Here is a 22,136-nt window from a genome sequence, read left to right as displayed (position 1 = left end):
GGTCAACTGTTTAGGAGGGAGATGGCGAGGGGAAAGAAACTATTCCTGTGTCGGGTGGCCCTGGTCTGCAGGCTTCTGTACCGTCTGCCAGAGGGCAGCAGATCAAAAAGTCTGTGTCCAGGGTGTGAGGGGTCTGTGATGATTTTCCCTGCCCGTTTCCTGGTTCTTGAGAGGTACAGATCCTGGATGGAGGGCAGGGGCGTGCCGATGATCCTTTCTGCTGCCCGTACAGTCCGCTGCAGTCTGCTCCTGTCCTGTTTAGTGGCTGCTCCATACCAGACTGTGATGGAGGAGCACAGGACAGACTCAATGACCGCAGTGTAGAACTGGATCAGCAGCTCCTGTGGAAGACTGTACTTCCCCAGTTGTCTCAGGAAGTACATCCTCTGCTGGGTCTTTTTGAGGATGGAGTTGATGTTGGTCTCCCACTTCAGGTTCTGGGAGATGGTGGTACCAAGGAACTTGAAGATCTTCACAGTCGACACAGGGCTATCTGATATTGTGAGGGGGAGCAGAGTTGAGGGATGTCTCCTGAAGTCCACTGTCATCTCTACAGTTTTAAGAGTGTTCAGCTCCAGATTGTGCTGACTGCACCAGCCGCTCAACTTCCTGCAGACTCATCACCATCTTGAATGAGGCCAATGACAGTGGTGTCATCTGCAAACTTCAGGAGTTTAACAGCCGAGTTCTTGGAGGTGCAATCGTTAGTGTAGGGGGAGAACAGTAGTGGCGAGAGGACACATCCATGAGGGGCACCAATACTGAGGGACCGAGTTTCAGAGGTGCTCTCCCCCAGTCTCACTTGTTGCTTTCTATCTGTCAGGTAGCTGGTGACATGCTGAGCTGGGAGAGTTTGGAGGAGAGAAGTTCAGGCACAATGGTGTTAAAAGCCGAACTAAAGTCCACAAACAGGACCCTGGCATACGTTCCCGGGCGGTCAAGGTGTTGCAGGATGTAATGCAGCCCCATGTTCACTGCATCATCCACTGACCTGTTTGCCCGGTAGGCAAACTGCAGAGGGTCCAGCTGGTGGCCTGTAATGTCTTTCAGATGGGCTAACACCAGTCGTTCGAAGGATTTCATGACCACAGACGTCAAGGCGACAGGTCTGTAGTCATTCAGTCCTGTGATGGTGGATTTCTTGGGAACAGGGATGATGGTGGAGCGTTTGAAGCAGGAGGGAACTTCACACAGCTCCAGGGATCTGTTGAAGATGCGAGTAAAGATGGGAGCCAGCTGTTCAGCACAGGTTTTGAGGCAGGAGGGTGAGACGCCGTCTGGTCCGGGGGCTTTCCTGGGCTTCTGTTTCTGGAATAGTCGGCTCACATCCTCAGTGTGTATTCTGAGTTTCAGGGAGGAGGAAAAGGGGGTGAGAGGTGTGGTGGAGTCTAATGTTGATAATTGTTTCAAACGGACGTTAATAGATGTTTTGCTAAGCCTAATAACTTAAATAACAAGCTTGAAATGTACTCGTCCCATTTTCCCCTTTATTGTTTTTTCTCTGTAAATCTTCTAAGAAGAAATCTGAGGCTGCTGTTCTGAGAATGAGCAACCAAAGCTTTTTCTGAATAAATCAATAAAGATCCATTTATGGAAAGCTGTGATGAAGGCAGTTTTGTCTTTAATTATATTCAACAATATAACACATTTGACCACTTTTAAGTGATTTTTCTAACTTTAATACAGTAAAGTTAAGGTTATATACCTAATTTCTAGTAAGTGGCCCAGCCCCTCCTATATTTTTATGTAAGTTTGGACGCCCCTGGTGTAAGCAATGCATTTACAAGACACTGCAGCAATCTGCATCAACCAAGACAATAGCAAGGAGATTTTGGGTACAGCATGCTTGATCAGGATTCGTTTTAGAATACAGAGCACTTCATCATCTAAAGCTTGGTTCAGATATGAATTTTTAACTCTTGAGATTCTTGTGACACTCGCCTCACCTTACCCCCAGAGCTGTACCTGGCTGTCCTGAAAGGCCGATCCTCATGAGGATTTTTTAAAAATATGTCACTCAGAAAACATAGAGCTAATGTGACATTATTAAATTGTATACTACAAGCAGCAAAAGTAGGGGTGAAGATGCTCTGTCAAGTCTTTTGGCAGCAGCAACAGCCATCACTTCGTCTGCATAATTGCCACTTGAGGCTGATAAGGGAGGTTTAAATCCTGCTTAGTTAAGCTTTAAAGTGCTGCTTAAGAAGGCCGAGGCTGCGAGCCACAATGCTCAATTTGTAGGCTTTAAATGAGAGCTGCAACTAATTATTTTTGTTAAATTCTGAAGATTAGTTTTCAATTAATCATGTAAATGTTTTTCTTTAAAACATTAGCAAACTGCAAAAATACCCACAGAAAGTTCACACAGCCCTAGGTGATGTCTTCTTATTTCTTTTTTGTCTAAATAAACAATAAAGTATGATAAATAAAATAGCATTCAATAAAATATCAATCACAACAACCCAACAGAGGATCTTGACACTGAGGGATGGTACAAGGCTCAGAATACCTCTGTAAATGCTGAAAATTGGTTTCATACATGAAATTGGTGCCTGAATGCAAAACAATATTTGCATCTGGATTATTTAGTCATATTTATTTTTGAAAACATCAAGAGAGTGCCTCCCATTTGTTCTTTTTCCAATGTGATGTGTTTTGTTTTAATCAAGATATAACATATCTAAATAAGGTAATGAATAAATATTTCTGGTTCAGATCTGGATTGACTCCAAATGTTTGTCACTTGTAAGCAATAGTTAAAGTGGTAATTACTAATTTGGGGGTTCTAAGATCCTGTCTAGCAATGCGGTGTTGGAAAATTACTAGTTTAGAAATAAGTCACAATATATTTTTACAAAATAATGAAAAATGATTGTCCGTTAGATATTTTGTTGAGATTTGCTGTTGCTGGCTCGGAGGTTGACTTCTCTTTGTGGGTTTACATTCTACTGTATGTTAACCTGCTGTAGCTAGCAAGCTAGTACAATGATAAATATAGCAAGTGAGACTAGAGACCATTATCACTGCAGCTTGTCCTACACCAGTACAGCAGACTCCATTGCTGTGAACTTTACTACAGTACTGCTAGCAACACAATTTAGCCTGCACTTGCTGTCCAGTAATCCCACATAACCTTGGAATAACAGAAATTTGCTTTTCAAAGATGACCAGATAACTACAACACTGTGAAAAGATCCAGTGGAAAGAGAAATGGAAACACTTCCTGTAACCTTAAAATTTCTAGTTGGTCAAGTTTTGCTTGTGGAAAAAAAATAACTCTTGTTGGAAAAGAATCTGGTAGAGACGTTTAGATACAATTACAGCCTATTAAACTTGTTTCACCTTGTATTTACCTAAATAAATAGGTAAATACTTGATCTCAGTGGAGCCTTTGATACCATTGAACATAACATTGTGCTTAACAGTCTTACGGTTTTAGCTGGTATCGCTGGCTCTACGTTAGATTGGTTTTCTTACTTATCTGGTAGGATTTTATCTGTTAGAACAAGCAAGTTCGCCTCCAACCCTTTAACCTGTGGGGTTCCACAAGGTTCTGTCTTGGGTTCATTATTATTTTCTTTCTATATGCTTCCTTTATCTGGCATCATTCCTTCTTTGAATGCCATTTTTTATCATTTCTATGGTGAAGACATTCAGCTGTATATGTCTTTTAAGCCTCAGGCGGATAGGTTATCTGCCCTAGCCCACTATTTTCACCCAAGTTAGTAACTGGCTCTCTAGCAATACCTATTGTTACTTGGTGTAATATTTGATATTTCTCTCATTTGTGTGTCTTTTATTAAAGGAACATTTCTATATTGTGATATATGGTCTCCTCAACTGAACTGGAAAAAATTACTCATACATTTGTGTCATTGCGTCTAGATTATTGCAGTGCTGTATTTACTGTGTTGGACAAATCGTCTCTTTTACGCCTCTAAGCTATAGAAAATGCTGCAGCCAGACAATTAAAACATTCTAGCAAGTGAGCTCAAATCACTTCTATTTTCTACTTCTACTTGTTATAATTTTCCCCCGATATATTTTAGTTTTAGAATTCTTGTATTAACATACTAAATGGCCAGGCTTTAGCTTCTTACAAAACAGTACTACCACTTTGTTGACTCTGTGGACTCTCCTAAAAAATTATTTAAAACATTTTTTTAAACAGGCTTCCTGGTGAGAATCTTACAGATTTTTGGGGGGCTATTATGGCTTAAGTGTACTTTTCCAGTATAACTGATTCTCATTCTCGAGTGTCAGCTTCTTTTTAACATGTAAACACAGACTGCGCAACGTAGGCTCAAGGCAGTAATGACCTCTGATCTATTGATTCTTATCCTGGAACATGATTTTTCATCTCTCTGGTCTCATGCGTACTGATTTGTGTCCATGTAATTCAGATTTTCTTTTACAGGGCGAGAAAGCTGACATTTGGAGGTCTGAAGGACGGTTTAGTGGTTTATGTGCTGATGGTGTGAAATATATTGAATTACATCAGTTACATATTTGTTACAAATTCCTGTTCATGACTAAGAACACATATAAATAAATTTTTACAAAATTCCAAGTCCGATATGTTCTGGCAGATTTTTCCTCCCCTGGTGTTATAGATATAGCTTGAAGCCACCTTGCCTGTAGGGCACACTGACTACCAGATGTCAAGTTCAAGGATTTATTCTCAGCTAAAGCTGTTAAGGCCGAGGTGATACCGACAACATGTCAGCCGTGGTAACCTCTCTTTTAACAACCTTTTATCGCCTCCAGAGACGTTAAGACATTTCAGACATGCAACTGATGCCTGCGCTCAGCCTGATTTCTTTGTCTTGTGCAAAACATGCAACGCAGTCTGTTGAACACTTCATGATTATTCCTTTTCCACACCACACAGTGTTTATACTGTTTCAGTGTCTCAGCCTTTTAGCATTAACCGGGCCCCCCAGCTGCTCGACAATCAAACCACTGATGCCTTTTCTCTTTTTGTACTCCACATATAATAAGTTCGTCTAGGTCTTTCTCAGCCTCGTGGTTGTGTATTTGTCTGTCTTTGCGCTCAACCAAAATCCTCACGCCTTCCCCTTATGTAGCCTGTCGGAGAGCGTTAAGGGCTACAAGAGCAGCGAAACGTAATAACCAGTGAAGCCCTGTGCCCTGTCAGCACGACTCATCCTCCAGAAGGCCTGCACATCAGTCCATAGCAGCCCAGATTAAGTCATGCTCCACAATAAGTCTGACACATGGAGTTGGAGATTATAGCAGCAGACCATTTCCACCATCTACTAATGCAGATCGTCTAAAGCCCGTAGTGGAGTGATCAAACAGCGCACTCTGGTGGTGAAATAAAAAAAAAATACTACTTATCTTTTTTTGGTTTGTTTTAATCTGATATTAAAACACATTACAAAGTCAGTATGCAAATACTCTTATCTTTTTAAATTAAATTATTGGAAAAAGCACAAGTCATGAACAGGTTTTTGTTGATGTGAGCTTTAACCAAGAGCTCAAATGAACCCATATCTGCTCCTTAAACTTCAGTTTTGAAAGCTAATAAATAAAATACTACTTGACAAGTGTAAAATACAGGCAAGTCTGACATTGAGTATATTATGTTCTTTTATATCCTCAGTTGAACAATCAGTCCAGTAGCTCACACTATCCAAGATACGGAAAAAAAGCAACAGGTGTTCACAATAAATGAAGAGTGGAGAAGATTTATCAGGCAGCATGAAACTGATGAGAATACAGTATGTGGATAAATGATACCGCTCCAGTAAGGAGTTCAGTCTGTTTCCTCTGAAGTGTTGAGAGCGAGAGCAGGCATCACTGCCAACATCCTCCTATAGTCCCATGAGGATGTCACACAGTGCAAAAACAAAAACAGTTTGCAAAACTACCACGCAAAACAGAGTGCAATTCCTCCTAGCCTCAGGTAACACCAACACTGTTACTGGTAACGAGTCTGATGAACAGAAGGGACTTGCAGACTGCCGCTGCCCAATCTGACTGATCATCAGCACCTTTTCTAAAGCCGTCCATGTTGACTTTACTGTTACAGTGCTTTCTCCTGACCTCAGGTTGTTCGCAGAGGCTTGAAGTAAAATTATAGTTCATAAAGACATGATCCCATTTGTATACTTTTGGCCATTATTTTCCTTATTATTAGACCCCCAGGGACCATCAGTCCATCAGCAGAAAATTGAATAAATATATTTATAATTCAGGTCATTTTCAAGTAAAACATCCAAGTATTCTCTTATCTTATCTGTCAGGATTTGAAATATTTAACTTTTCTTTTTACTGAGGAAAAACAATGTTTGATGGATATTTTACTGTGCCTGTCTGGTTAATCGGGAAAAAAGAGACATGAAGACATTGTGTGAAACAGTTTGATGTGAACTGGACTGATGGTGTGGAACAGCTCATAAACAAAACATGTGCACCGATTTAAGATCAAAGTATGTGCTGTCCCAAACTCTATGTAGACATTGTAATCAAAGTAAAAGCGGGGATTTCGCACAGCATTTGCTTCACTTCAACATCATCTAACACATGCAGGCGTCATGTTTTGCTGTGTGTGTTAAGCTTCTAAATACATTTATCTTTAACTTCATAATTATCACATCAAAAATTTGTGGATTTTAAAGCGTACAAGTTTCTTTGAAGTCACAGTCCCAGTGTTCCCAGATTTCAGTAGCAGTTACTTTGGTGAGTACAGGGTTAAAATAAAAAAAAGAACAGAAATAATGGCCAAAACTATAAATTTTAGAGCCAAGTCATTATATGCTCGAACCTTCAACTGGAAAACAAACATAAGCATTTCATATATTGCAGATCCCTCTTTGCTTCAATAAAAATGAACAAGCTTAGCGGAGCATGTACAAAGACACAAAAAAGGAAAAATGGCTACCCTAAAGCTTGGTTTTAGTCCAAGGCAATTTGTGGATTTGGAAATCCTGTGTATTTACAGTTTGTCGAGTCCGTGATGGCTCAGTCCATGAGTTCATACCTGCTGTGCTGGATAAAGATGGTTGTGTCTTATTTGACCTTGTTTTCTTCCTGAGTGTTTTCTCCTATCACCACTATCTGTACGTGCGACAGGTGTCCGCTAGCATCCAGTTGCACCTCCTGAACCCTTTCAGTGTGTGCCTCCTGCAGCTGGTGCTGAGTCTCCTCCTCCGTCTCTGCCGACATGGTCATCTCCACCCCACTCTGGACCACCATGGTGGCCCCTTCTCTGCCTGACTCCCCGGTCAGCTGGAGCTCCATCACTCCCACTGCCTGCTCCACAGGAGTTGGATTGATCTCAATGACCGTGTGTTCCTGGCTGCCCTCCACTTCCCCCTGCATCACCTCCTGTTGCACTAGCATGGTGCCGTCTACCACTTGGCCTTCTATGGGCACCACCTCTGCACCGCTGGCCTGCTGGCTTAGCTGCACCAGCTCCATGGGGCTCATTACTGTGCCCAGTTGGCTGGAGTCCTGCAAAGCGGTGGTGCCAACCAGTGTCAAACCTGAGGACGGATGCAGGGTGATGGTTTCTGTCTTACCATCTCCAGCCACCATGTAGCGGGTGAAGACCTGCGAGCCAGCAGGGAGTAATGTGACTGTGTTGGAGGACTGGGACAGCGAGGCAATAGGTAGGCCTGCCACGGTGAATGGCTGCCCCACTGAGGACAGCGAGATGGGTGAAAGAACGGTGAACTGCTGAGGCTGCAGAGTGGCTTGCTGGTTTATAGGGGTGGTCAGGAGGGTGGTGGTGGAGGCAGGTCTCTGGAGTCGAGGCCGCTTGGTCGGGCGTTTAGTGGAAGTTTTGTTTTTGGCAGGCTGGGGGCAGGTGAGAAGAGCTCGTACTTGCTGCTGCTTCTTCTGTTCTTCCAGCTGCACCTCCAGGTCTGCAGAGACATGACAGGACTGACAGTGAGGGCTGAGTCAACCACAAGAATGCATTCATTTTCAGCCGGGCAGATTTTTACAAGATTACAACGTGCACGTTCTTATATTGATCTCTAATATCAATATTCGTCAGACAGGCTAGGCATGTATAATCCAGCAAATGTCAAATCTAATTTCACAACATAAACCCTAACTCAATAAAAACGTCATTCTTCATTTTAAGTATTCAAAAACAGTTTTGAGTAACATGATAGATGTGAGTGAAATAAAAATATATTCACACAGAAATTTTGACTGTTATGAGTCAAAAGTCATGAACTCTGTTAGGATTCTGAATTGATTTACGACGTTACGCACCAGAGCTGTTATTTGTTAACTTTGACTGGCAACAGAAAGTATTTAGTGTAAACTTTGTCACATTGGGTGACACAGTGGTGTAGTGGTTAACACTGTTGCCTCACAGCATGAAGGTACTGGGTTCTAATCCACCAGCTAGTCGCGGACTTTCTGTGTGGATGTTCCCTCCATGTCTGCTGGGACTTTGGCTTCCTCACACAGTCCAAAGAGAACATATGGAGTTGGGTTACCTGGTGATTCTAAAGTGACTAATATTAACCAGATATCCAAACCTCTTATGTGTTCTCTGGATCCTTTATACAAACTGTGTCTGCGTCTTTCTGCATTCACGTAATTATTTTTTTTCCTTATTTTCTATGTAGCCAGTTAACTCTCCATCAGTGTTCAGCATAAAAGCAAAGCTTCCATTTGCTTCCCTCTGGGTTCAAGGAGCGCCAACCGAGACCATCACTGTCTTGGTTCAGGCAAATGATAAATCTAATTTAATTTCTATACAGCGATGATCCTACCTTGTTTGTAAAAAAAATAATAATAATAAAAAATACTAAAACAAATACCCCTAAATTCTCCGTAAACTTGGTCCATAATTGACAAATAAAAAATGACTTGGAGGGAGGTTGGACACAGAGGTAAATAAATAAAAAAATAAGAACCCAAAAATGATATCCAGTCATGGAGGAAGCAAGACTGTACACCATCTGGGAAAATGATCTTGACTGTTATTACCTCGGATGGGAGCAGTGGGAGTCATCACTCTTTTTCATTATCAACATAGTCAGACTCAAAGCACAGCTGCTGTCACTGACCTGTGTCACTGCTCATTTTATCAGAAAAATGTGTAAAGAGAACAGTTATAGTGTGACTGTGGCTGCATTTTATTTTTTAAAATGATATAGTGATAATAATGATGATCTGCAGCACACCACCTTTTAATTATTGCTGGGTAATGGTGTAGTGCAGCGGTCTCCAACCTTTTTTAGGCCACGGACCGGTTTATGCCCGACAATATTTTCACGGACCGGCCTTTAAGGTGTCGCGGATAAATACAACAAAATAAAACTAGTACCGGTACTGAAAAATAGAAGAGTTGTTCATAACACACGTGAAAAGACCCAGGAAAACCGAGTTAACGATAAAAAGGATAACAAAATAACGCTGAAAACCGATAAAAACCCTGAAAACTATACATTTCACACCTGAGCATCAACTCTCGCGGCCCGGCACCAAACGACTCACGGACCGGTACCGGTCCGAGGCCCGGGGGTTGGGGACCGCTGGTGTAGTGCATTTGGGAGCAAAAGCCTCACAATCAGGAACTGAAAGATTGCAAATTAGAACAACTGTCTGAAGAATTTTGCTTAATCAAAGAGTGGAACTCAAGATGGACTGAAACCAAATTTCGATTCTCTATTTTTGTCTTTTTCTTTTAAACCTCATGTCTCTCACCAATAACAAACAAAAGTAACTTGTTTTCCCACATATATGTAACAATAAAGCCATTGACTTTTGGCTTTTTGCCTTTTTGAGGAGTAGACAGGAAAAATGGGGAGCGTGCGCATGGGGAGACATGCAGCAAGGGGCTGCAGGTTGGACTCAAACCCAAGCTGCTAGATTTGATGCATGAAACATGCCTAAACAACTATTTACTATGATTGGCATTATCTTGACCTTCAATAGCACTGTCAGGAGCCTTGGAGTCATCTTTGATTGGGTTTTTCTTTAACTGACACATTAAACAGACATCTAGGATTACCTTCACTTATCTCTGCACTATGACAACATCCTGACTCAGAGGGATGCTAGTTCATGCATTTGTTACATAGAGGTTGGACTAGTGTAACTACTGATTATCAGGGTGCTCTAAAAGGTCCCTGAAAAGGCTACAATTCATCCAGGACACCAGCACAAGTGTACCATATGACCACATGTCTTCCAACCAGAAATTACTTCAAGATCATTCTCATTGGCATGTGCAAAGTCCTAAAAGATTGTCCTTAAATATCCCGAAGACCTCACAGTACCAATTTATCCCAGTACAACACTTACACTTCCTAATTTCCAAAAGTAGAATGAAAGGCAGAGCCTTCAGCTGTTAAGCCCCTCCCTGTGGAACCAGCTGCCAGTTTGGATTCAGGAGACAAATTCAATCTTTCGATGGTTTTGAATTTAGCCTCAAACCTCAACTGTCACTTAACCATCACTTAGTTATGCTACTTTGGGCTCAGGCTGCTAGGGGATTTCCTAGGATCCGCTAAGCATGTCTTCTATAAGCTATTCAGGGTCACTCTCTGTGCTCTTTCTTTTTTTTTGCCTTCTTCCTCTCCTCAATCCCCATCAGCAGAAGGCTGCCCCTCCTTTCCTGTTAAAAGAGAAATCTTCCTTCCCACTCTTGCAAAAGTGCTTGCTAACTGAGACTCACATGATTACTGCAGTTTAATTCAATTTCCCTTTACTTTATTACGTAAAGCCATGATTGTTTTTAACAATTGGCTCTATAAAAATGATTTAAATAAAATTCGTATGAATTTAGCGGCTCTATGTGGCAGCTCCTGAAGTAGAGCCTTGTTTGTGTTCTGTACTCACTGGTGAGCATGCTGAGCACCTGCTCCTGACTGGGATCCGTCTGCTGCTTTCTCCTCTCCACAATCTTCTTGACCACATCGAGCAGATCGAAGACCTGGGCGAGGTTACTGAGCACGGCCACCTCTACCAGACAGGAATCTGGGATCAGTGCAGCAAGCAATCAAAAAAAATTACTTGGTCAGTCAGAAAGGAGGAACAGATTCAGCTGTTTGCACAGTAAATCAGTGTGGTATTACTCTAAAAGAAGCTTTTCTAAAAAGCTTTCTGCTGTTGGACAGTCATTTTCAGTTTCCAACAGCAGCTGAATTTGCTCTTTCTTTCCATGCATTTCTTATTCACATAGGTCAGAGTGTGTCCCACACAACGCCTCTGTTTTGGCGATGCAGTTTCCCAGTGCATGTTGGCGTCGTTCTGCACCTGTGTCCTGTAGGCTGGCCGGATCCATGCGCTGCTGCACGCTGTTTAACAGCTCCACAAGCTCCGTGTTGATGTTGGTCACCACTTCACCCAACAAACCCACATCTGCAATGCCCTTCCAAAAGTTCAGTGTGTCCTCTGCGGACAAACAGACAACACAGAGCAATCTTACTCACACACAGTGTTACATATATCCATGCTGTTGGAGATGATTTCCATCTCCGTGCTGTTATTATACTCTTAATCTGTGTTTGGATGTGTGCTCAGTGTTACCAGAGATCTCAGCTGATCCCTTTTTGTCTGCAGACTCCGATGAACTTGAGCTCCAGTCCAACTTCCCGCTCAGGACCTTTGCTCGGTCTTCTGCAGCTGCCCCACCATTACCCAGGATCACCTGACCTGTAACTTGTACAAGACAACAGACATGACTGAGGAGAAGAATTTTAAATGCAATTCTGGATTTAAGAGGGAGCCAAACTTCAGTGTCACATTCCCCCACCACACTTCTTTATCTTTAGTGATCTTTTTTTTGTTGTTGTTAATTTTACCTTATATCCTGCTGGGCAGCTTTCATCATGTCTCACAGTTAATTAGCAGTTTTCTGTATCATATCATTTCTCTGTGTGGGCTGAATAATTATCACCTAAAGCATTAAATGATATGCAGTGTATTAAACACCCAGCAGTAGTTTGCAGGAAATTATAAAAACTTAGAAGATCAAGCCAAACTAAATAAGCAATTTGTCTGCAGACAGACAGATTTTCTTTTTTTAATTATTCTTTCATTCAGCTGCGCTGTCACTGTAAAACATGTCAGTGTTGGATGAAAGCAGGTGAAAATATTGCTTTTCTTCACCACTAAGCTTGTTGAACAGGTGGTTTGATAATACTGCTGTTGGCTCTGTAGCCATGAAGGTAACAGCAATGAGCCCCGTTGCTATCAACTCTAGAAGGACGCTATCGTTTTCTCCAGCTGGGTTCAATGTCTCGATTTTGTGCTGTTTGTGTCAGACAGAGAGGAGAGGCTGCGCTGTAAATTACACCACTAATGACAATGTCATCTTCACTGTTGTTGTGTTATCAGATTTTTGTTTAGAAAAGCAGAAGCAGCTTTTGTTGACTCTTATAATAGTTTACATGAGCACAGGTGCACCTAAACACAGTGTGCAGTTTGCACACATTTATTTTCAGTCTAGAGAAACGCTTGTATTGTGGAGAGCTCCACCACCAGCATCATCCTCCTGCTTTGTTTTCCATGACACTAAAAAACCTCCACATTCTTTCAGCAAGCTCATATGTTTCTTTTCTGTAAAAACGCAGACCGCATAAAGGACTTTTAAATAAGGGTTTAGAAGTAAACTTGTAACTGTGCCTAGTAGAAACAGTCAGTGGCCCTTATGTTAAACCTATCTTTTGACTGAAAAACACAACAAATATAACAAAATACTCAGTTATGGACTATAACATCACTGCTGTTTAAATGAGCAAATCTGGACTCACTGCACCTTCTAGTCATTTCAATTCAAATGTATTTATACAGCATGAAATCACAACAACAGTTGCCTCAAGGCGCTTTATATTGTAAGGCACAATAATACACTATATTCAGATTTTTACCTTGAGAGGATGTAGGTGTGGTAAGTCCGGTGCCATCAGGAGGGAAGCGTGTGTTGTTTATTAAAAGGTCAAACTTGGTGCTGCGACATGTGTTAGTGCACAGAGTGCTGTGCTGGTAGAAGTCCAGCTGACCGGAATCCATCATTTTTCTGGAGAACAGAAATGAGGAAATATATAAAAAAGGGGAAAACATGTTTGTTTGACCAGAGATGCTATCATCGTTGTCAAAAACATTTGCATCTTTTAGAAGTGAAGATCCAGTGCAGTGCCTTTCTTTCAGTACACTTATTCTGTTTGGAACTAATAACCACAGGAGCAACTGTGTAAAGTGCAACAACTAAGTCGTGTCTGAGAGTTGCCCACACAGATATCCTGGAGAGAATATTAGAAGAGGTTTACATAAAATGTGCAACAGACTTAAGCAGTGCGTCTGCAATACATGCAATATCTGTATGCATTTAAATCAAGTTTTGCTTACAGCAGTCCTTTCCATACTGGCAGGGCAAAATCCACAGTTGGTGTTCTGTGCAAACCTGTATTCTAGAGTTACTGTGCAGCTGACAGAAGCTTTAGAAGGTGCATGTTTTAAAGCTGCTGCTTTTTAGTGTGACAGTCTCTCTGTCTTTGTGTATCTCTCAAAAGTATTTCCTGGTTGAACGACAACAGTTCAAAAAAAAAAAAAAAAGGGAGTTTTATGCCCACTGCTTTAAGACACTTCATAAAATGTGTCCCAACTATTTTATCTCATGCCAAGAACATGAGACAAGAACATGAGACAAGAACATGAAAAATGTTGGTCTTGGTTTAAGTGTGTGCATATTCCTGCATTTATTTCCACTTTCTTATTTTAACACTGCTGCAGGGCTATTCCACATGTTAATTTAATGCTGTGTTTTAGTGCTGATTGTTGCCAGTTTTGCTGGACTGCATTATTTCACTGATCTACAGCCAAAACAGTTGTAAAACAACAAGCACTGCGAGAGCACAACCCTCTACCAAGGCAGCTCACTCTCTGTATTTACTTAATATAATGAAATCTTATTTTGGTATTATTTCGAATGTGTAGCTTTCATTTCATTGTTTAGTAAATTTATTTAAATGTTCAATAAAAAAACCCAAATAAAAAAAAAAAAGTTTTGATCACAAGTTTATCCCCCCCCCCCAAAAAAACAAACAAAACAAAACAATACTCAACAAGGAATATTATACACATGTTTTATATTTCAGTGGTTATCTAACCTGTTACTGTAATGTTATAATAAAATAATGTGTTTTTATATCATATATTTATATTTCCTATATACATACATCTTGTCAGTACACACAGTGGCAGTAAGAATGAGTTTAAATAGCTCTATGTAGTGTAACTATCACTTTGACCTTCAGATTAACATTTTGCTCTTGAACCAGAGGCGAAAGGTCAAATGTAAAATCATATTTTAAATCCTTATAAATGACATATTTACTGTCATATACACTTCAGCGTCTGGCACGTGTTACTTTAGCCTAAGCTGTTGTTGTGATGAAGGTAGAAACATTTATCTGGATTGTTTCTGCTCTCCTCCGGTACATGAGGAAAAATATCTTCACTCCTAAATGTTTAAGACGTTCTTCAGAGTTAGCCTTCTCACATGCAGCAAATAATGTACAGCTTTAGCTTTGGACATCTGCCATTTCTGGAACCAAGGTTGAGACAAATAGTTCGTTTGGATCAGAAAACAACAGGTCCCCTGAAATGTGTACAGGGCTTAAAGTAAGGGTAATTTCTTTATGGATGTCTATTTTGGGATTATTTTTAGTAAACAATTTATTATTAACTATATTATAGAAGCTATATTACTTCTCAAACACTTCAAACCTAGAAAAAAAAAAAGAATCTGTTGGCTCACAGCTTTCTTGCTTTTGAGACTTAGGATCACCCAGTGCTACTACCTTCTGGCTCTGACTGCCTGCAGTGCGTCCACATGACAGGATATGCTGTGCCATTGCCAGTAACCATATAAGAGTCACTGGTCAGAAGGAGACACTGTTGCATCTATGTAAAGCTGCAGTTTTTTTTTTTTTTTGGATAGTCAAAATCCTCTGCTTCTCCTGTGCTTTTAATTAGAGGCGCATATACAGATGTTCTACCCAGTAAAGAAAATCTTAACCCTGCACATTGTTGGTGACAGACTAGTAACCTTTAGACTGCAAGAGAGATTGAAAATAGCTGTGACACAATTCATCAATTTGAAATAGAAAACTCAATGTGAAAAAACCCCACTTTGCTCATTCTTTCACTGCTAGAAACCAACAACTAATTTTATCCAAGGCCAGACACAAATGTCAAAGGCATGAAAATGATTCAATATCTGTCAAACTGAGTTGATCACTACACAAGATGTAAAGCATAGATGAAATATTGTTGTCAAATGATGTCAAATAAATCCAAGAAACTGAAAAGTGTGTATAATAACGCAAACTGTATTATTTGCAGTGCAGTCTTCCAAAAGCCATGTGATCACTGAAGCAATATACGGCTAAGTCACAGCACACACAGAGGGTTTTTTACATTAATAAAATAAGTCTACTTTACTCATCCAAACGGTAGTGTATCCCTGAAACTAAATAATTATCCATGAATTTATCTGCAAGACACAATGATCACAGTCAGGTTTTCCACTACAGGCAACATACATTTCATTGTAATACTGATTAGCGCAGCTTAAACGTGATATAGAAAAATCTATTTCGACCAGTCAAAGAGACAGGAAGGCCCGTGGTTTATTGTTATCATCTCACTCACACTCAGAAGTGAGGCAACAGTGGCTTGTTAGTTTCCTGTCACAGAGCCACAGAAGAACATTTGAATATTTATTCTAGATGGATGAGTCACATCTCAGCTCATTACCATGTGGTGCAGCGCAACCAACCAGCACTTGCTCATCTAAGGGCCATAGAATGTCAGTGTTCTGTCTCAAAAATAAATCCCCTCACCTCAGCATGACTCCCCCCATCCTGATGGCTCTCTTCCAGTCTTTCAGAGTAGCTTTTCCAGAAATGTGCACAAACTGCTTGGGACTGATCAACTGGTCTTCATACTAGTGGAGAGATTGCCAGTTTAGTAAATATGTTCAATAAGTGCAATGATGAAACAACAGAAATAACTAAAAGCAACACATTACAGTATCATATGTCTTGTCTTTGGCCTTTAATATGAAAATGTAATAGATATGCTGTGGTTCTAGAATCATGGTAGACTTCTAACCATGAGCAATTGTAGCAGCTAGAATAGCGAAATATTTTTTTACTGTGTTATATCAGGAGAAAAAAATATAAAATATGCATAAGTTTTCTCAACTTTAAATAATAATTTTCATGTGATGTACTGAATTCTGTTTTTTCAGTGCTACACTTCCTATTTAATGGAAGTGTATGCTCGATGCTCACAAGACAACAAAGAATTTCATGTGGATCAGAAGATTGAATGGACTTAGTAGTTCATTACAAATACAGTCTGACCTATGTAATTCAACTCATAACACTGCGATCAAAAAATGAGCATTGTTGTGAAAGCATGAACGAGAACATTTATCTCATAACTGCTCGGTCGTTTCATCCATGTCTGCTTGGAGCATGGTTATTTGAAACCTGCTACTTGCAGTGAGAAGAAATGAACTGGATGACTCTGTAGATATAGTGGGACACTTGTCAGTGCTACATGTTTATTTCCTGCTCAGAGTCTATTGAATGACCTAGTTGTCACGTTGCTATATTTGGCAATGTTTTAATGACTTGTCATTTTACTCCATGTGAGCCAAAAGAAAAAAAGGGATACTAACCTTCACACATTTCACATTGATTCCTGGGCACACAAACTTTTTCACTAGCAACACAGCTTTACAGTCACCACACGTTATAGGGCAGCCAATTTCAACGTCGTCTCCCTCAGTTTGCTCTACAGGGAATAAATGTATGCAACATTTACCAACAAGCTTTATGTAATGCAATCTGCAAAACTCATGGATCGTTACATCCCTCAAGTTGTCTGAATCATTGTGACAACTAGGGCTGGGACATATCATACCGTTCACGGTAACACCGGTATAATGTTGGGCAACGATAAGAAAATGAAATATCGCAATAGAATATGGGTAAAACGCGCATGTGCAGTGATTTTGTTTTCATACGCACATGGAGGAAAAAGCAGAATGAGGAGGGCGAAAGCGGATCGTTGAAGGAAATGAACCAGAATTTGTTTGTAAAAATGCTGCAACTTCAGTGGTGTGGAACAGGTTTAGCTTTCGTCCGTCAGATACACAACAAAGCACTATTTTTGGTACAGCATGCTAGCGGGCCGTCGTTATTACCGTGTTTGTTGGAAAATACGGTACACTTGAAATCAATCCTTTGATTTTTCTGAAAATCGACAGTTCCCCTTATAATCCTGTGTGCCTTATGTATGAATTCTGGTTGTTTACCGACCTCGAAACGATTTTATGTCGTACACGGCGCTCGAAAATCTGTCAAATGTTTTAGTACGACTTTGCTAAGCTACGAACCCGCACCGCTTGATGGATTGTCGGAGCATTACAGCTATTGTAGGCAGGCGCCTCGCGGAGTGATACGTACTGTGCTTCAACATAATATTACCGTATTGTGTGTGTATAACCTCTTTTTAAGTGTTGTGGATATTATACATGGTTATGCTGAGGATATGTCAGCCAGTTTCCACTGGAAATGTCTTTTGGTTAAACTGTCAGCAAGGAATTTGCACTGTTACGTCTTTATATAACTTTAATGCACATAAAAACAGCTGCTTGTTTATGTGAAAATACAGTGATGTTTTTTTTTTGCACTAATAAAGTTGTGGAGTTGTAAAGTATTTTGTCTAGTGTCAATTATATCGTCAGTTATATCGTTATCGCAAATTTTCAAATGTATATTGTGATAAATATTTTTGGTCACATCTCCCTGCTCTAGTGACAACCACTTACCTGAATGAGATTCAACAGCCATGACAGCCGCATCTGTTTCAGCAGACTCGTCTCTGAAAGGATAGATAGTTGGGACATTTTCTCCTGGTACAGCAGAGTAAGCATGGGAAATGACTGACCATCTGGAATCTCTGTAGCTCTGATTGTGGTGTTATACAACTTTGAAGTGAATTGTAGTTTCTCAGTACATACCCAGTGGTGATTGGCTGGAGCTGGAGGATGACCTGAGTCTTATTAGGGTCATCGGGGTCACCTTCACCACTGTCGTCCTTTACCATCACCACTTCCCCCATAGGTACAGTGACCTCATCAGTGGTCGCCATCACACTCATTGAAGTAGACTAGAGGGAGGGGGCCACTTCTGTGCAACAGCTACCTAGGGGTTTGTTCATCTGAAAAGCCATAAATATATTAAAAAGAAAGGCAGATGATGGTTATAAAAGGCTGTACATTTTTCTGATTGTTTGCATTTCAGTTCAAACTGAAATTAAGAAAAAAATGCTTCACCTACAAATAGCTGAATATCTGAGCCCTTAACTCATCTTTAAAAGCCCACCATAGGTATTATTAGTTAACTTCTGCTAGCTAACATTGGGTGAGCTAACTGACTTGTATAACATTATAAGAAAGAGACATGACACTCCAAAAATACTAAGATGCAATTTATAGCAGAATTCCAAAAAAAGCTCAAAGAGGGTGGGAGCAAAATAACCTCAAGGGGATAAAATATTTTAAAACTTTTTTTGAGCTAAAGTCAGAAAACTTTGATAACCCATCTTGAAGTATCTCTAGGCATCCCAAGATGACTGATGAGTTAGCGAACTTTGTCCTCAAAGGACAAAGAAAAAGCCTGAATATTTAGTGAGCCTCTGCACTGATTACATTCAATTCATTGAGGCGTTCCAGCTGAGATAAGAATGTAAGTGCACACGTGCCTACAAATAAAGACTAGTTATGTGACATTTATTGGCATCAGCTGGATTTACTCAGATTTAGTCAGCTGTATTGGCTAAAACAGCAGAAGTTGTACCTGAAGATTTGGACTACCTTTATTTATTTTGACAGGAACTGTGGGGCCTTCATTGTTCTTTCCATAAAACTTTACCACTGTGCTTGGAGAACAGGAAACGCCTGATGAAGTTTGACCCAACTAAAAAGATTTTCTTAGTTACTACAATCGACTTCTTTACTGTGGCTGACTACTGTGTAAGGCCAGATCCTAATAAGCTTTTGTCAGTCATCACTTTCAGCTGTGTTTTTGTATTGTAGTGGCTTAGATAAAAGAAATCCTGGTAAGTTTCAAATATTTATTAGAGATGGACTGATCCGATATTACGTATCGGTCCGATACTGACCTAAATTACTGAATCGGATATCGGAGAGAAATAAAAAATGTAATCCGATCCACTCAAAAGCACCTCACAAAACCTGCGACATAGCGTAACCCAGCTCATAACCTTAGCACGTCGGAGGAGTATGCGTTGTGATAGAGCGGCTATGGCATGCGAGACCTGTCGGTGGTCTGGCTGAGGATTTGGAGCCTCGCTACCAAACCGGAATTTAATCTCCGAGAAAGTTATCCCAGATGAGTAAAGCATGTGTGTAAGTTCATCTCTGAATGTTTGTGAAGCATTCCCAGCGAATGCTGGGAGCGACTGCCTCTCATTCTCTCCCTCTCCTGCTGCTACTTCAATCATGAAACTGATCAATGATCAGCTGATCGGCTTTTCTGTCGCGAGTCCGTCTCTCTTGTTAGTGTATCGCCCACTTTGCGCCACAAAGACAAGCTGTTGTTAGAATTTATTTAATATTACTTTCTACACCAGGATCCTTTTCTACGTAGCTGATGGCTGGTAACTGTGCAGGGGCGGGTCTAGCAAAGTTTTGCCAGGGGGGCCAGGTAGGGCATTAACAGGGAAAAGGAGGGCACAAAGACATACTTTTCTTTCTTATTGTCATGTCTAGCTTTTAATAAATAATTATCTGAATCTTACAACCAAAGTTTTCATCTGATGTAAAATGTATAGAAATCCATTATTAACTATAAAGTCAAATTTATAACCTACTAAGCTATAGTACTTTTTCCTTTGGGAAGGTACCATCTGTGCAGTCTGCAATTCTGCTGAAGGAGGATGTTGAATCTATTTAATTATTATAGAAAAATTATTGATTTCTGTGCGTTTTCTTTTACATGTGCATTAAATTAGAGTTGATTATATCAATTAAGCATTATAGGGCAGAGGGTGGGGGGTGGTTCCCTATTTTTTTTTTCCTTTTTTGTTCGGAGTTGGCAACCTTATTAGTTAGGTTGCTTAATATTTCCACTAAGTACTCTTTAAAATACCAGAATAGGGAGGATGGTGTGGGTTTAAGTTTATTAGATTGATCAGTATTGCTGATCTATGACATATTTGGGGTACAGTGTATTTTTTGCATACAGGTATAACAGAATAGCTTTAGTTTTGTTTTGTTTTTTTAAACTTGAGTATGAACTTATACAAAATGCAACAAGATATTTAAAAAAAACATTTTATTGATTATAAAATATGCTATATCGGATTTATATCGGGATCGCAGATATCCAAATTTAGGGTATAGTATCGGACATAAAAAAAAAGTGGTATCGTGCCATCTCTAATATTTCTGCAGCTATATACAAGCTGATTAAAAAATAAACAACAAAAACAACCTAACACTATTTGTTTCACCCTGTATATATTATCCAGACAATTGTAGCCTGCTTCAAAATCTGACAATTGTGCCCCAAGGAATACTCATAAGATGAGTAATGTGAAATTTTCAAATCCTGTTATTATTATTATTAATAACTCTTTGTTTAAATGTAAATATTTGATGCAATTTAAAAACTAAATTACACAAAACTACTCGTTTCCTTTTACTTCATTGTTAGTGACTTCTTAGAGACCACTTCTTGAAGGAGAGCTCCTGGCTTCATGGCCCACTCTTTGCGAAACTCTGCTATTGACATTAGTTGAACTCATGTTACTTTAAATTGGATTGGAAAAATATCTGCCAAGATTAAAATATAAATCTTATTTCAATGTTGAGGTGCTGTTTCCAAGTAAGGTGAGCTTAGCTAATTCAAACCAAAGAATGCCGCGTTTTGTAAATGGCCTGACTGGTCCACTTGTTTGAGACTAATATTTTTACGTAACGGTTTGCTAGTGTGCACGTAAGGGTTACACGCGAGATTATATAGGCTAGTAAATTTTCAGAAGCTGTGTTTTGCCGAAATGTGAAACCACGATAGCCAGAAAAGCAAGCTTTTATTTTTTTAAACGGATACATTTTCTTAGTAGAATACAGCAAGAGTGGGTTTTTCCCACGCGCATTAGGCATTAGAAACCGCAGTTTTACGTGTTTTGGGGGCTACTAACCAACAAGTGGCTACAAAACCATTCGCAGCTCAATTAAAACTACACCTTTACGTTTTGCTGCAGATAAATTACTTTTACTAAGTTGGCTTGGTTATCGCTACCGCTGTAGCCAGCTGACTACTTTTCGCTGTCGGAGCTCCTCAGACCAGGCTCGACGGTAGCCATTACTGCTAACACAAGGGCGTAACTTGATGTGTGGGAATCCAAACAATAGCGTGAACTCCACTGCCCGAGACGGGTAAAGCTTTGCATTTACAGTGTGACGGCTACGTGCCGCTTGTCTATGAACCGTACGTCCCTTCGTAACTCTGCATTTTAACTCTCCGCTCCCCCTCAAAATGACGTCTCCCTGTGCGGCGGCACGTACAGCAAACAACGGCACGGCGACGGCGTTGCCCCTCCATTCAGTTCGAGCCTGGCTGACTGAACCCCCTCCGCAATGTACCCAAACCACCCCGCTAAAACTACAGCTTGTGTGGCGAGAGCGGTCGCTATTTTACAGTTGTGTATATTTAAAAACACACAGTAAAAAAAATAGCTCGTTCTTACCGTTTTAAGAAGCCAAACGCATCCCTAGATAGAGGAGAGCTGCGGAGCATGCGCACTCAGTAGCTATAGTTCGACTTCCTGCTGAACAGCGCTCGCCCTGTTTTCACTCTCGTGTAAACCCTGTGTAAACCGCAGGTTTTTAACCACCACTGTGACTCCTTATTAGCGAACCTATATATGCAGGCGAGAATAAGTGGGTATTACCTTGATATATGTTTTATCTGGTCATATCTCAAAGAATTGTATGTTAATTTATGACAGTGTGTACTCTACATAGATCATTTTGGTACTATTATACTTGCATTAAACTTAAGAAGACAAATGCTTATTTCTGCAACGCAGGAGTT

General features: G+C 40.3%; 1 protein-coding gene across 2 annotated transcripts; it reads right to left on the bottom strand.

Annotated features, from left to right (window-relative positions):
* Window positions 1–5,357: 5,357 nt before the first annotated feature.
* Window positions 5,358–21,924, bottom strand: gmeb1 (glucocorticoid modulatory element binding protein 1). Of its 2 annotated transcripts, none has more exons than XM_086280544.1 (10): window positions 21,790–21,924; window positions 18,035–18,234; window positions 17,843–17,895; window positions 16,688–16,803; window positions 15,843–15,946; window positions 12,867–13,015; window positions 11,524–11,655; window positions 11,251–11,388; window positions 10,834–10,971; window positions 5,358–7,892 (listed from the first exon to the last, which is right to left on the bottom strand). In XM_086280544.1, exons 2-10 carry the CDS (start codon window positions 18,172–18,174, stop codon window positions 7,036–7,038), a joined length of 1,827 nt encoding a protein of 608 aa, XP_086136670.1. In that variant the 5' UTR covers window positions 18,175–18,234; window positions 21,790–21,924; the 3' UTR covers window positions 5,358–7,035. The 2 variants fall into 2 exon arrangements, with proteins under 2 accessions (XP_086136670.1, XP_086136671.1); XM_086280545.1 differs by having other exon boundaries at window positions 11,524–11,649.
* Window positions 21,925–22,136: the final 212 nt, after the last annotated feature.

The sequence above is a fragment of the Aulonocara sp. 'chitande type north' Nkhata Bay genome, linkage group LG22 (assembly GCF_057382095.1).
Source record: "Aulonocara sp. 'chitande type north' Nkhata Bay isolate Kocher_YH1m ecotype deep benthic linkage group LG22, A_spYH_male_GT1.1, whole genome shotgun sequence".
Classification (NCBI taxonomy): domain Eukaryota; kingdom Metazoa; phylum Chordata; class Actinopteri; order Cichliformes; family Cichlidae; genus Aulonocara; species Aulonocara sp. 'chitande type north' Nkhata Bay.
Note: the sequence above shows the minus strand (reverse complement) of the source record. Positions and strands in the feature narration are given on the sequence as shown.